The 15,197-nt window shown below is 37.2% G+C and overlaps 2 protein-coding genes across 3 annotated transcripts in view; one reads left to right on the top strand and one right to left on the bottom strand.

The window, feature by feature from the left end:
• Positions 1 to 9,738, bottom strand: part of LOC134744704 (ubiquitin-like FUBI-ribosomal protein eS30 fusion protein) — a 105,603-nt gene extending 95,865 nt beyond the window's left edge. The window contains exons 1-5 of one of the 2 annotated variants that reach the window (XM_063678620.1): positions 9,670 to 9,738; positions 9,393 to 9,475; positions 8,720 to 8,885; positions 3,484 to 3,577; positions 3,067 to 3,162 (exon numbers count right to left, since the gene is read on the bottom strand). In XM_063678620.1, coding sequence (XP_063534690.1) covers positions 3,105 to 3,162; positions 3,484 to 3,577; positions 8,720 to 8,885; positions 9,393 to 9,467 — 393 coding nt within the window. In that variant the 5' untranslated portion in view covers positions 9,468 to 9,475; positions 9,670 to 9,738 and the 3' untranslated portion in view covers positions 3,067 to 3,104. Of the gene's footprint in view, positions 1 to 3,055; positions 3,163 to 3,483; positions 3,578 to 8,719; positions 8,886 to 9,392; positions 9,476 to 9,669 lie in introns of those variants that run through there. The other variant, XM_063678619.1, reaches the window with a different exon arrangement.
• Positions 9,739 to 12,245: 2,507 nt separating this feature from the next.
• Positions 12,246 to 14,555, top strand: LOC134744953 (dehydrodolichyl diphosphate synthase complex subunit NUS1). The gene is made up of 2 exons (XM_063678900.1): positions 12,246 to 12,707; positions 13,323 to 14,555. Exons 1-2 carry the CDS (start codon positions 12,407 to 12,409, stop codon positions 13,781 to 13,783), a joined length of 762 nt encoding a protein of 253 aa, XP_063534970.1. The 5' UTR covers positions 12,246 to 12,406; the 3' UTR covers positions 13,784 to 14,555.
• Positions 14,556 to 15,197: the final 642 nt, after the last annotated feature.

Here is a 15,197-nt window from a genome sequence, read left to right as displayed (position 1 = left end):
GAATATTCTGAAAAAATTGAGTACCTATTTGGTATGGTTCAAAACATACAGTCCTTTAAAGGTGGAAAATATCATCGTCAGCGCCGCACCGCAATACGAATTCCCAGTTGTAAGGCCGCGTTATGTTACAAATTAACTCACTCGGCTTTAATTATCCTTTATTTTTTTAAATATATTTATTTATTTTAATATTTATTCAATGGTTGAATCTTTTAGCACGCATTTGAAACCTTTAATCTATGTGCGCGGAGTAAGACACATTTGGTGAAAAAAAAAGCGTCTAGTATGAAAAATATTAGAATAGGTACGAATATATAATTATATTAAACCATATCACCTTTAGCCTAAGAGATTACTTGTTAAGAAGAACATTTTTTTCTATGCGCCACCGTTTACGAGTTATTTACGAAAACCTAAAAAAGCTTTTGTTTAATCTTTAAATGGCTGTATATTTGGAACCATAGCAGGTGGGTACTCCAAACTTTCAGAAAATACGTATTATTATTACTGCTATTTTCTGCAATAATTATTATAAAAAATATGGGTCTCCATACAAGGAACTCATTAGGATTTAGGGTCGGTAATAATGGCCGCCATCATGAATATCTCACTTCCGGTCAAGATTTCGATCGAGCAACCGGCAAATTCAGATTCAGCGGTGTCAAATTAGGTTAAAAAACCCAGTTGCCAAAAAGTAACATGATTTGCCAGTCGAAATCGATTTTGTCAAAAATATGACCTGACTTATGTTATTATCATCATAGGCCTTTCAGTCTATTGCAGACTATACAGACAGTGTCAGGTAGGGTGACAACGTTTCACATGGCTGTGTAAGCCAATACGGGAGCGGCAACCACGACCGCAAGCCAGGCAGGTGTAGTGTGCCCGTGGCGAACAGTTGTCGCGCTGATGACGCTTGGCTCGCTTACTGGCGAGTGTCTTAAACCAAGCGTCATCGTGGATTTTACTACCGTCGGACACCTGTTTGCGCCACTTATCTCTGTCCTCGGCAAGCTTCTCCCATTGATGAACCGGGATGTTGAAGGCGTGCATGTCTCGCTTGGCGCAGTCCTTATGCCGTAGCATCGGTCGACCGACGCTTCTCTTGGCATCAGCTATGGCGCCAAGCAAAACACGCCGCGGCAAACGAGAAGGTTGCATACGATGCACATGCCCCAGCCAGCGTAAGCGTCTCTGCTTTAGCAGCGCAAAGAGGCTGGGCAGCTGAGCAATCTCAAGAACCCTCTCGTTCGTGACCCTGTCCTTCCAAGATATGCCCAATATGTTCCGGATGCAGCGCATGTGGAAAGCGTTGAGACGACGTTCGTGCTTGGCATACGATGTCCAGGTCTCAGCCCCGTACAAGAGTATGCTCAGGATGCACGTTTGATAGACAACCATCTTGGTTTTCCTGGTTAGATGTTTGTTTTGCCATACTCTTGCACTCAACTTCCCAAACATCGTTGCGGCTTTTCCGATTCGAACGTCGATTTCTGCATCCGGTGAGATTGCTAGACACAGTCGACCCGAGGTAGCAAAACTTGTCGACTGACTCCAGCGGGGCGCCCTCCAACAGGATTGTCGGTATTTCTGCACACCCTTGAGCCAGCACAACAGTTTTCCGGGGATTAATGGACATCGAGAACAGAGCACAGGCACGAGAAAACTTGTCCATAATAGTTTGAAGCTCAAACTGCGATGTGGCGACGAAGGCTGCGTCATCAGCAAAGAGCAAGCTATCAACGAATAAATAAACAAATAAATGTTATTATATTATAAGTTAAATTGGACATACACTTTGAATGGTCGTTCCACATTGAAAAAAAAACGTAGACATCAAGTGCTTCTATTTCACATAGGTATGCACCTCCCTGAAAGTAATCCTGGCGGCGCCCATGGGTTAAGGCATCATAGCAAGGAGGCGATGTTGAAACCGTGTTTCGGATTTTGAAAGCATCAAGGGTTAAGGGTGATATGTGTGTATATAAAAAAGTTTTTTAGTGAAATATCGTATTAAATAACGTTTTATTTATACAGGGTGGCCAAATAACAGGTATATACTTGTTTTGTAATTTTATTCTCATAGCGGTAAGAGCGTGCGACTTGCAATCCGGAGGTCGCGGGTTCAAGCCCCGGCTCGTACCAATGAGTTTTTCGGAACTTATGTACGAAATATCATTTGATATTTACCAGTCGCTTTTCGGTGAAGGAAAACATCGTGAGGAAACCGGACTAATCCCGACAAGGCCTAGTTTCCCCTCTGGGTTGGACGGTCAGATGGCAGTCGCTTTCGTAAAAACTAGTGCCTACGCCAATTCTTGGGATTAGTTGCCAAGCGGACCCCAGGCTCCCATGGAGCCGTGGCAAGATGATGATGAAATATAAAAAAATGTTAAGTATTCCTTGTTAAATATAGTATTTAGGGTCGGCAGTTTAACATGGAAAATAATGTCAGACAAATGTCCACCTCTAGCAGCATGGCAGATGTGAACCCTTTTCATCACATTTCCTGCGTTATCTCAGTGACTGTCTTGATTATTTTTTTTCGAATTTACTCACAAATCTCACAATCCGCTTGATGCTCGCAATGTTGATACCATAAATGAATTCAGCACCCCCGATTTACACGAAACGATCCCAAACCCGGCCTAGCAGCTTCACTTATGTACATAATCAAGATAAAAATGAGAGCCCTCAATAAACCTTCAAGAGCGGATATCTCAAAAACTATACAAGATATCGAAAAACTTGACTGAATAAAACTTGTAACAAATTAAATCTCTTTTCATTTGGTATAAGTGGCCAACTCGCTCAGACGCATAGTTTCCGAGATATAATCAAAAAACCGAAAAATGGAACCTTCAAACCCCCCTCTCCCCCCCAGCATCAGGGTTCTGGCCGGGGACCTTTGATATGTTCACCTAACTAGTCCAAACAAAGCTACAAAGTCAAAAATTGTGTTCCAAGCATTTCAAATTAATTTAGTAATGTTCTCATTATTTTTATCAAGTTGCCACAGAGGGATAAAGAGGGAAGAAACAGAAAAAAAACGAGGTGGTGCAAACAAGATGTTATATTTGCATTTTATATACAATATTTTTAACCTACGAGTTGGAGTTAGGTCCGCGGCGACGGCCGAAGGTCTGCACAACGTTCACGAATCTGTGGAAGAAAAATTCATAGATATTAAATGAAATAAAATTTGTTCCATAGCAAGCAAAAATTGAGTAATTCCGACCGTAAAGCAGCCGCAATTTTAAAAGACCGTCATAGGGCAAGAGCTCTCGTATTTGAATACGACTGTATTTCGCTCAGACACGATTTCGCGAGAAAGGAAGAGCGTTCACTCCTTCTGCTCTAACAACCTTCTTTAAATGGAGTATGTGTACGAACACAAGAGCTAGGTGCGACGGAAGAGCTTGTACACAGTCTTCTCCACATTGACCTTATTAACAACATAGGCAAGGAATTAACTATATTTACCTCCTGTTGTACTGGATCCTGCGCTTGGCGCGGCCGGTCTTCTTCTTCTTCTTTTGCTGCTTCTCAACCTTCGGGGTCTGGCCCTTCACCTTACCTATAAGGAAATAACGTTACATATCTTAACTAGTGACACAGAATAAATAATAACTATGTACAGAGTTCTCAGTCTAACCAAACTAGTCATACTTGTTATGAACAAAATGCTGCACTTCATGATAAAAGCAAGCCGCTCTGCACAGTGATAGTAGGGACCAAACTGAGCGATTTGACCCGCAGCAGCGGCAGTTTCACCCCTTAGGAACAGAGATGGCGCCACTTCTTTAAAAAATATTTCAAAAAATTCTACAAGCTAAACCAATGAACCGATTTAAATGTTTAATATCTCAAATGAAAGCGCATTATATATATATTACTTTTAAAAAAATACTCAGAAAATATATACTCAATACTTTTGATAAAAACGGGAATTTTAAGTTTGTTTTTTTACTCGAGTGATAGTTTTTACTTGATTTCTCAAAAAAATTGTATGGAATATGAATAGTTTAATGCATGTATATATTACTGAATAAATAACAAGTATTATAAAAAAAACCCGACACCCATATCTCTCATACTTCTCGAAATATGAAAGTTTGAATGTGAGTGTAAATTTCTTCAAGATATATTCCAAATAATTCTACAAGCTAAACTATTCGACCGATTTTAATGTTTAATATCTCAAATAAAAGCTCATTATATATACTACTTATAAAAAAATATTCAAAAAACATATACTGAATACTTTTGGCAAAAAACGGCATCTTAAGTTTTTTTTCTTACTCGATTGATAGTTTTTACTTGATTTCATAAAAAAAAAATATGGAACATGAATAGTTTAATAAATATATATATAGTACTGAGTATATAAAAGTATTACAAAAAAACCCGACACCGATACCTTTCATTCTTCGCGAAATATTTAAGTTCAATTATGCACGTTCTTACAAATAAATTCTTTAAAAGAAATCTTCAACCGCAGTAAGTGCACTGATTTTAATATGAAATGTGTCATATGAAAAGAAATCACCCAATTTATTTTAATAAATAAAAAATTAATAAATAAAAACTGAATAAAGTTTTTTCCTGGTGCTGAATTACAAAAAAATATAACAAATCTAAAATTAGGAATTATTTTTATTTAAAGTGACTACATTTGTAAACAAAAAACTTAAATGTCCTCTTCCGGTTCACCGGTAGATGTAGAACTGAAAAAAAAGTCGTTTTGAGAAGTACTCGTACCATTTCAATACTACAAAATCACCGATCATACATGAACTGGTTGCTGTAGATTACTGTTGGATAATTTTTGTGCCTGTAGATTTACTGTTGAATTATTTTTGTGCCTAGTTGATTACCATTAAACCTATAATTTTGTGCCAGACCTATAATCAGTGGTCAGCATGCAAAATAACTCTGGATTGAAAATTACATTAACTTACTTTTGATTTGTACAGCCACCTTTGCATGATTTACACTGGGCTGTGCATGGTAAGCTGACGCGACGACACTCACAACGCATAGTTTCGCAGCCAGATTTGCAGCCACAATGGTCCAAGAGGCTTAATTGCGACCAAATCGCTGTAACTGCCGACCATTCCGGAGTCCAACTCTCTTTTTCCTCAGTCCATCCCCAAGAAGATGGACATGGTATGGAAACTTCTTGTTTCATAGCGTTTCCCCATATATGGCCCGCTTGGTAAGCCGCTCGAAGTGCATGTTTATAGAGAGCAGCTGATGTAGGTGGCAGGCTTGTCACAAGCTTGTCTTTTGAAGCAAACAAATATTTGTGAACTTCATTTACGTTTATGTGTTCCGTTTGGCCAAACAATAACACAAATCTACAGGTAACTTTATACTAAAATTAAAATATGTAGTTACACACCTGACAACTGACAAAATCAAAAACTTAAAAGTTGACATACTCCTATTTTCCCGTCTTTTTATAGTGGCCAGAGAAAGGCAGCTTGATCTGAACGAATTCTTCCAGTACGAAAACCAAATTTGTCCACCTTCGTTGTCAGTCAATGGAGGGCGTCGTTCAGGGAACAAATCTGATTTGGCCGAGAAATTAGAACCTGCCAACCTACATCAGCATGCACTTCGAGCAGCTTACCAAGAGGGCCATATATGGGGAAACGCTCTGAAACCAGAAGTTTTTATACCATGTACATCTTTTCGGGGATGGACTGAGGAAAAAGAGAGTTGGACTCCGGAATGGTCGGCAGTTACAGCGATTTGGTCTCAATTAAGCCTCTTGGACCATTGTGGCTGCAAATCTGGCTGCGAAACTATGCATTGTGGGTGTCGTCGCGTCAGCTGGCCATGCATAGCCCAGTGTAAATCATGCAAATGTGGCTGTACAAATCAAAAGTTGGTTAATGTAATTTTCAATCCAGGGTTATTTTGCATGCTGATCACTAATTATAGGTCTGGCACAAAATTATAGGTTTAATGGTAAATAATTCAACAGTAATCTACAGCAACCAGTTCATGTATGATCAGTGATTTTGTAGTATTGGAATGGTACGAGTACTTCAAAACGACTTTTCTTTTTCAGTTTTACATCTACCGGTGAACCATATAATTTGACATCACCTAATAATAATTAGTTGCCCGTTTATTTTTGTATTTAATACACTGACAATTATCTGACAATTATCTGATTCAATTCGGCTTATATGTATAAAAACTACTAAATTGACCTACTTTTATATTATACACATAGGATTTAAGATTAGATCCTAAGTATGCATGTAATATTGCTATGCCCCCACGGGGTCCATGTGGAACTGCCAAGAATTTGTAATACCTATAAAACCATGGTTGCAATAAATAAATATGAAATTTAATATGAACCTGAAGAGGACATTTAAGTTTTTTGTTTACAAATGTAGTCACTTTAAATAAAAATAATTCCTAATTTTAGATTTGTTATATATTTTTTGTAATTCACCACCAGGAAAAAACTTTATTCAGTTTTTATTTATAAATTTTTTATTTATTAAAATAAATTGGGTGATTTATTTTCATATGACACATTTCATATTCAAATCAGTGCACTTACTGCGGTTGAAGATTTCTTTTAAAGGATTTATTTGTAAGAACGTGTATAATTGAACTTAAATATTTCGTGAAGAATGAAAGGTATCGGTGTCGGGTTTTTTTGTAATACTTTTATATACTCAGTACTATATATATATTTATTAAACTATTCATGTTTCATACATTTTTTTTGAGAAACCAAGTAAAAAATATCAAACAAGTAAAAAAAAAAACTTAAGATGCCGTTTTTTGTCGAAAGTAATCAGTATATATTTTTTGAGTATTTTTTTGAAAGTAATGTATATAATGAGCTTTCATTTGAGATATTAAACATTTAAATCGGTTCATTGGTTTAGCTTGTAGAATTTTTTGAAATATTTTTAAAGAAGTGGCGCCATCTCTGTTCCTAAGGGGTGAAACTTGCGCTGCTGCGGGTCAAATCACTCAGTTTGGTCGCTACTAGCACTGTGCAAAGCCGCTTGCTTTTATCATGAAGTGCAGCATCCGGGCAAAAAATGGCCATAACAAGTATGACTAAACAGCAGGTCCAGGGACTTGGGAGCTTATCTTTCTTGCTTGCTCAGTGGTTCAATAATTAAGGTTGTCCTAATACAACGCGACCAGGGGCATAGCTAGAGGATATGGCGCCCGCGGGGCAGTCACCAAATTTGCGCCCCCTGACGACTGACAAAAGTTTCCTTGCTGCTGCCTTTTGTCCATTTTGGCGCCCGGAGCACTTGCCCCCTTCGCCCCCCCCCCTACCCCCTTGTTACGCCACTGAACGCGACTACGCGATTATCTCCAGTTCGCGCGAACGTGCGATAAACGCGTAGTCGCCTATGGGCAAGTTAGTGGATGAGGGCACAACAAACCATTGTCGAGTTCTTGTTCTCCTTCTTATAGCTGATATGACTTTTATTATTTATTTCTTAATTCTTAAGAGTCCCCATCCCCAGCAAGCTCGGCCGAATTGCACCTTCCCATACAAACGGAGTTTCGTTCCCATTTTAAAAATACGCTACAGTTTGGATTGTAATGAAACTTTGCACATACAATGGTATGAGATTTTATGAGGTTTTTCTAGGTGTGAATTAGTTTATACATATAGCTTCGCACGGGTTACACAAAACCTTAACAAATTATACACATAAACCTTCCTCAAAAATCACTCTACTGATAGGTGAAAAGCGCATGAGAATCCGTTCAGTAGTTTTCGAGTTTATCGCGAACATACATACAAACAGACAGACACGGCGGGGGATTGTGTAGTGATGAGATCAATATTTTAAGTATTGTTTTTTTTTTATAACTGCCGGTGTTAATGCCGATAACAAACTAGTAGTTAATTATTTTACGAGTCTATTAAATTATGGATTAATAGTACATTACGATACAAGTGCGAAAAATAGGAAATACGCAATGAGTGGCGATAAATTAAAACACCTATTCGCACATGTATCGTACAACGTTTTACAGTACATATGGTCCTTTAAATTTTCGACATAGTTGCGTAATGTGCTAATCATCGCACTAGTGCGGTAAAGTAGCACCATATGTACTGTAAACATATGTTATGTTATTGTCAGGGCTGTTCACTTGATGTTATCTAGTGATAGTAACATGCTATTTGGGTTAGTGCATCAGTGCAATCATAAAACTACATTTAACACATTCATTGCCACCCAGCCACACAAGACATCCGCGCCAGGCCACGAAACCTTAAAATACCAGAGTCGGGTTTTCGGCATTCAATGTGTTAAAATATATTAATTATTTTCTGTATGGAAACAAAACCAATATGCTGGAGTTCCTCCCAAAGGAGAGTAAAGTTCTAAGAACAAATTAAATTACTTTCTATGAAAATATTTTTAATTTGTGATATTTCAATAGACACACTACTATTATTTCGGTTTTGAGAGTAAAGTTTATAGATATTACCTACCATAAGAATATAATTATAAATAAAAAATTAACCAGATTTTGATATTAGAACTGATCTGTCTTAAACCTCACCCAGGGCAATCTTTGTGCTTTCAATTTGGAACTTTTTTATTTCTATATAAAAGTTCAAAATTCGAATTTAATTTGTACTTGTACACTACCACTGGGATTTTAGAGGATACATTGAGTTTCTATTATAAATTGAGTGTCTTACCAGCACGAGCCAGGGATCCGTGCACTTTACCACCGAGCAGTGGCACTGTGAAGTCCAGCTCAGCAGATGAGAGCTCAGATACGAGGCAGGAGTCCTCAAGGGGAGCGCCGCAGAGCGAGAGGGTCACCTCCTCGGCCTCAACTCCCTCAAGGGCGCGCAGGCGCTCCTGAAATTGACGAATGTTTGTATATTTCAATTACACAAAAAAATTGTCATTGTCAAGTTGTACACTAGGTAGCAGAATGTCTCAAGTTTAGGTATTTGATGATTTTATAAGGTGAGATTAATGTTAGTTTAAGTTTAAATTCTAGCATAATTTTTATATGGATTTTTGTCTGAAATAGTGATTTTATTTATGTATTTGCGTCTGACATTTTGCTTTGTGAGAGAGTGAGACGCAAGAAATTGTACAGGTGGAATACAAATCTAATGTAAATAATGACGTATACTTATACAAAGTATGTTACTTACATAACCTAAAAATGCTCGGATGCAATTTTAACACTTGATGTCGATTTTAGGGACTAACTCAAAAAACACAAGTAGCAGGCAATGTGATGATACATTAACAATTCAATAGTCAGCAGTTATTGCATAGAATAAGGAAAAACGATTATACAGTAACTACCATGATACCGTGAAGGAATTTTCACCAAAACATTTTGAGACATACCTTAATCAGACCAATGGATTCTTGTCCATTGACGTCTAGAACGTGCGTAGACTGTCCTCTGATGTGAAGCTGCATCTTGAGGCCTATGAAATAGAAAAGGCTATAAGCAACAGCATGGTCGCACCACGCAAATGCACTTCGGCGATGTTTTAATACATAGCACTGAAATTTTAACAATTACATAGAAATAACTGCATATTTTATGCTTAAAGACACTTAAACTCACCCTAAACTTGTAAATTTTATAAATTAAGTAGTAAATCCAGGAAATACTAACCTTATCAGTCAATTCTGACAAGCGAAAGAAACAAAGATGGCGGTTTACGGAAACGGATACAATAGTGTTGCACAATACCGTATAATTATAGTTGGTCAAGCAAATCTTGTCAGTAGAAAAAGGCGGCAAATTTGAAAAATGTAGGCGCGAAGGGATATTGTCCCATAGAAAATTTGAATTTCGCGCCTTTTTCTACTGACAAGATTTGCTTGACCAACTATATATTGCACGATTTGCAGTTTTGCACGACTACTTGGATATATAGTTGGTCAAACCAAATTGTCCATTTGTCAGTAAATAAGAACAAAAAAAAAACTATACTTATCCTTTTAGTTATTAGTTAGGTCCCTAGGTCCCGAGGGCCTGACACTCTTTGATAGAGAAAGATAGTCTTATTGCGATTCCTATAAGAGGAATGAGAAAATAGTGCCATGCTTTGTCCTTATCACCGACCGGCATAGATCTAGTATATTTCTATAGATGCGGCCTACCGCGTGCGCTCGTAAGGGATAGACATAGATGACGTCATAAACGTGGGGATACCATATTGGTAAAAATTTGCCCAATATTTGATATCACGTTGGGGCGATTACCCTGGAGCCAAAGTTAGCTTGTTTGACGGTATTAAAAAATTGTTAAATAAAATGTCAATGGGCCGTTCTTTTTAGGCGTATGAACAATGAAATAGCTCCTATAATTCGCGCAGGTGGTACAAAACTAAACATGTTTAGTAAATCAAACGTTAAATAAAATGTATTATAGGTTTTAATTTAAAGAAATCACAAATCGCAATCACACCAATTAATGTAAACCACATTTAATCTTCACAACATTTGTTTATTTATTTTTTTGGAATTAAAAGTACGAAATAACTTCGAGGTCAAAATTACCCATAAAATTATGATATTTTCATCTGGTATCCCTAACATGATTGTTATGCAGCTAAATTAAGAAGTAGTTTAAAAATGGCTGATCTCAGACTCCTACCTACGTACGTAATTTGGGCGGATAATTTTACAAATAATTAATTTGAGTAAATGATTGTGATATTTTTATTAAAATCGTTTGATTCTACATTGCTTTGAGTGTAACGTAATTTTACGATGTTTTTCTCACATATTGCGTTAAGAGGAAGGTGTAAAATACCGTACTTACGTGTGAAAGGTTATGATCTCATATTTTTGCTCATTACAGCCGATTACAGAACAATTCACCATTATTTTATCAAAGTTCAAGCATTCAAAACGCTAACCATCACTATATTTTATGAGAAAGCACAATTTCATACAAAACAACAATAGTTAAACAAGCAACGAACAAATATGACATGTCACGTACTTATTTGTTTGCCACAACCTCGGTTGTGGCAGCGGTAGAAAAGTGAAACTATGACAAGGACAAACAATAACAGCGCTTTCTCTGCTACTCCTACTGAAAGATACATAAGACTATCCCGTTCGGTCATTTTCCCCCACCCCTCATGACCGATCCAGTTATACTAGATTCATGCCGACCGGGTTTTTTTTCATGGTCGGGTTATGGCAGCATAGGTAGGAGGCGATAGCGAAATACCGAAATTTATAAGAGTGAAAGAGAAAAAGGATTATGCTGCCATACATTAACCTGTCAATACATGAATATGTCTTTCTCTTACCCCTGGTCGCTCGGTTTCATATCTATAACTACTATACTATGTCTATGCTAGGTCCCTACTGAAAATCAGCGCTGCGGCCAGCCGTGGCATTACGCTGCGGCTAGCCGTGGCATTAAGCTGAGTGGGGGTCCGCTCCTTTTTTAGGGTTCCGTACCCAAAGGGTAAAAACGGGACCCTATTACTAAGACTCCGCTGTCCGTCTGTCTGTCCGTCTGTCACCAGGCTGTATCTCGTGATCTGTGATAGCTAGACCGCTGAAATTTTCACAGATGATGTATTTCGGTTGCCGCTATAACAACAAATACTAAAAACAGAATAAAATAGAGATTTAAGTGGGGCTCCCATACAACAAACGTGATTTTTGACCGAAGTTAAGCAACGTCGGGCGGGGTCAGTACTTGGATGGGTGACCGTTTTTATAGTTAATGATACGGAACCCTTCGTGTGTGAGTCCGACTCGCACTTGGCCGGTTTTTTTACACTCTTATGTAACCTTGTATGACGTTAACAAATGTATTATATTCTATTCTTTTCTTTTGGGTGCTAGTACTAGTGTAAGACAAAGATAGTATGATTCTCTCTGTCTATGTTTGAAATGAGTCAAATGAGACAGTCCTACTATAGTCCCTCCACACTCGTGCGCGAACGCGAGTGTGCAGTCTAGTTCTGCCCATCTGTCTGTCATGAACCGTGAAAGCTAGACGGCACTGTATGAAAAATTGAATGCGATTTGTTATAAGGTAAGTAGAAGTTTTTAGTCCGGTCTACATATATCTTTCTCGCTTTAACCCGTACTTACATCCTTATCGGACGTACTTGTAGCTATCTTCCACACTTTCGAACAAGTCTAGATCGGACCAACTTCGTAGTTCCGTACTTACGTCTATGAGAACCTTCATTTTGGTTTAAAATATTGGCGACACTGCATTTACACTTTGATGCTTTTGATTGGTTACCTAGAAAAGCGGCTGACTAGCCGTGTGATCTGTCCAATTTTGCCGAAAATTTCACGAAAATATTAAAATGATCAAATAAAACAAGTGGTTAACATTTATTTAAAGGGCCCAAGTTAATGCATCGAATATGCTGTCGAGATTCTTAGGAGAATTTCTTTTATTTCTCGTACATTTGATTGTAAACGTACTTGTTGCTGTTCAGAATGTTTATCACCAATTTTGGGCTAAGAGGGATGATTTACCAACGTGTGAGCTGACGAAGAGGGACATCAGTGTTGTCATGGAACATGTGCCAAGATTGAGAAAGAAGTTGCATCATCTGGTAGTGCTGACTCACACGGAGTACCACTCTCTCAGCGATCTAGCACGCGTAGTGATCTGGAGTCTCGTGGCCGGGATACCGTACGTCAGCTTGTATGACGTCACAGGTAAACAGATCTAACCATTTACAACCTTGATGCTGGCAAAATTGTCCCAATGGACGGATGCCATAAGGACCAAGAACTGAACTGATTTTGTATCCAGTAGTAATCTACCTCTAGTCCACTGTTATGATGCAATTGTCTAATCTAATAACCTTGAGTATTGGTTGTTATCATCAAGTCTGTTAGAACAATTAGTAAAAAATAAAGAACTGTTCTTAACAAATTACTAACAAAATCATTACCTAAAACTATGTAATGCTTGTACAGTTATCAGGCTCCAAATGATTAAAAAATCCATCTACAATGGTGTTTTTAAACGGTCTGCATTATCTATTCCTTGCTGACAACTAAAAGTTCTTAACTAAGCTAAGATCTGATCCACAAATTCCACAATTTATCTTTGCCGTTCTATTTGTCTTGTCAGAATGATTGTATCTTGGCTAACACTTTTATGCATTGGTATTCTTGTTTGCTCAGTTGGTGTTAACTTTCATCTAAATCAGATGTTTAACTTACTCCATATGTTACACACATATTTTATTAGCCTGTAAGGATAGTTGCTAACTAATAGTAAATAAAAAAAAAAAAAAATGTTACATGCTTCATATTTTTTTGCAGGTAATCTAAAGCAAGATGAGGAGAAACTGTTTCATAAGATTGAACAGCACAAGAAAGGTGTTCCTGGCTATATTAAATGGGCAAATAAACCAGATTTAAATGGTTATACCAATGGTATGAATGCACACACAGTGATTGTCAACATTTTTAATTCTTATGATGGAAGACCCAAAATTGCACAATGTGTGAGTCAAATTGCTGCAGAGAGTAGTAGTATAGAAAACTATAAAGAACTTACAGTAGAAGAATTGAATTATAGACTAAACCTCATGTACCCTTCCATTCCAGACCCAGATTTAGTTATTTATACAGGACCAGTGTGCCGTACAAGTGGTCTTCTACCGTGGCAAATTAGACTTACAGAATTTATACAGATATCGTTAGACCATAGTGTAAATGTTAAGAGTTATATAGGTGCTCTGTATAAGTATAATAAATGTGATCAAAGATTTGGTAAATGAAAGTTTGTAACTAGTGCTAGGCCTAAGTGTTATGGTTAGGTAATTATTTATAATTTTAACATCCCGTATAGCAATTGAAATAAAATATCACAAATTCTGGTAACAAGGTAAATTATTAGAAAACTATTTTAAACAACAATGCATGACCTTATTGTTGTCAGTAATACTAAGTTAATGTGCATTTAGATTCATTTCGGAGAATTCAATAGTACCTAAATAGCCATATAAAATTTATTATTTTATACAGCTGTATTAGCTATTGAACAGTTGCCTTGCCATCAGCTATATTGGAATCGCCAGTGTTCAAAAATATCTCAACAATCAGTTTTAAAATGTTAGTGCATGTTCACTGCTCAGTTAGTTTTGAGCTCCTTGGCTACTCTGATATATCTGATCGTGACTGTACTACTTGTTGTATATTGGTACCTATGTAAAACAATCATTATTATTTATTAGTCCCATTAGCGTTCTACTACTTCCAACTTCAGTACTAGGTCAGTACTTGGTATTGTTAACAAGTCAAACAACATGTTAAGGCTAAATTGGTAGGTATCTTATCTATTTATCTTGAAGAAGGTAATGTTTGTAACTTCTGTAAGTTTCGTTAGTTTAGTTAGGACTTGTTATTTACAGTGAACACTACTTGCATATGACTTAGACTTAATTTTTGTATCAACTGTGATATAAATAGTTCAGCAACCAATTTTACGTTTCCACATATAAATAGCACATTATATTAACAAAAATAGCCAAATATAAAAGCTTAATAACATACCTATTGCAATTATTTCTATATCCCGTTTTCCAGACCAGTCAAAAGAGAGGGGATGTTTCGTTAACACATTCAGTGCCAGCGAGTGCTATGCGCTACGAGCGTGCGTAGCCCAATAACATGTGAAAACCCGTATGTAGCGACTACGGTCTGAGCGCCCGCCTGGCGGGTTGCTGGCAGTGAATGCGTTAAAGTAAAATAAAGAATGCTCATATTTAATATATATACCGTCTAATATTACCTACATATTTTGATGACACAATTTTTTTTGCTAAATCCACCCATACAATTTTTTTTCTCCACACTACACTCATAACGGCTGGTGGCTGCATTTAAAAACTGATGAGAAAGTTGCATTTTATCCACGAGAGTGGCAAAGTAAGACATAAAGATGCAAATTTTGAGTCACTTCCTTATGTTGGCTGGTAGAATTTGCTGTAAAATGATGAATATTTAATAGCGTTTTTTTATTAATTCACAGTACAGAGCTTAAATCTACACAGATATCTGTAAAACTGTATTTACAGTTTACCTGCAGGTTTGATTTGTAATGTCGTACAGTTAGTATTGTCCTGGCGTTGGTGTGGTGAAATAATTGTTACGTTCCACTGGATTTCAAAGTTTTTCACATCAATATTACAC

Source organism: Cydia strobilella, chromosome 10 (genome assembly GCF_947568885.1).
Source record: "Cydia strobilella chromosome 10, ilCydStro3.1, whole genome shotgun sequence".
In the NCBI taxonomy this organism is placed as follows: Eukaryota; Metazoa; Arthropoda; class Insecta; order Lepidoptera; family Tortricidae; genus Cydia; species Cydia strobilella.
The sequence above is the reverse complement of the archived record's forward strand: the minus strand, read 5'-3'. Positions and strand labels throughout refer to the sequence as shown.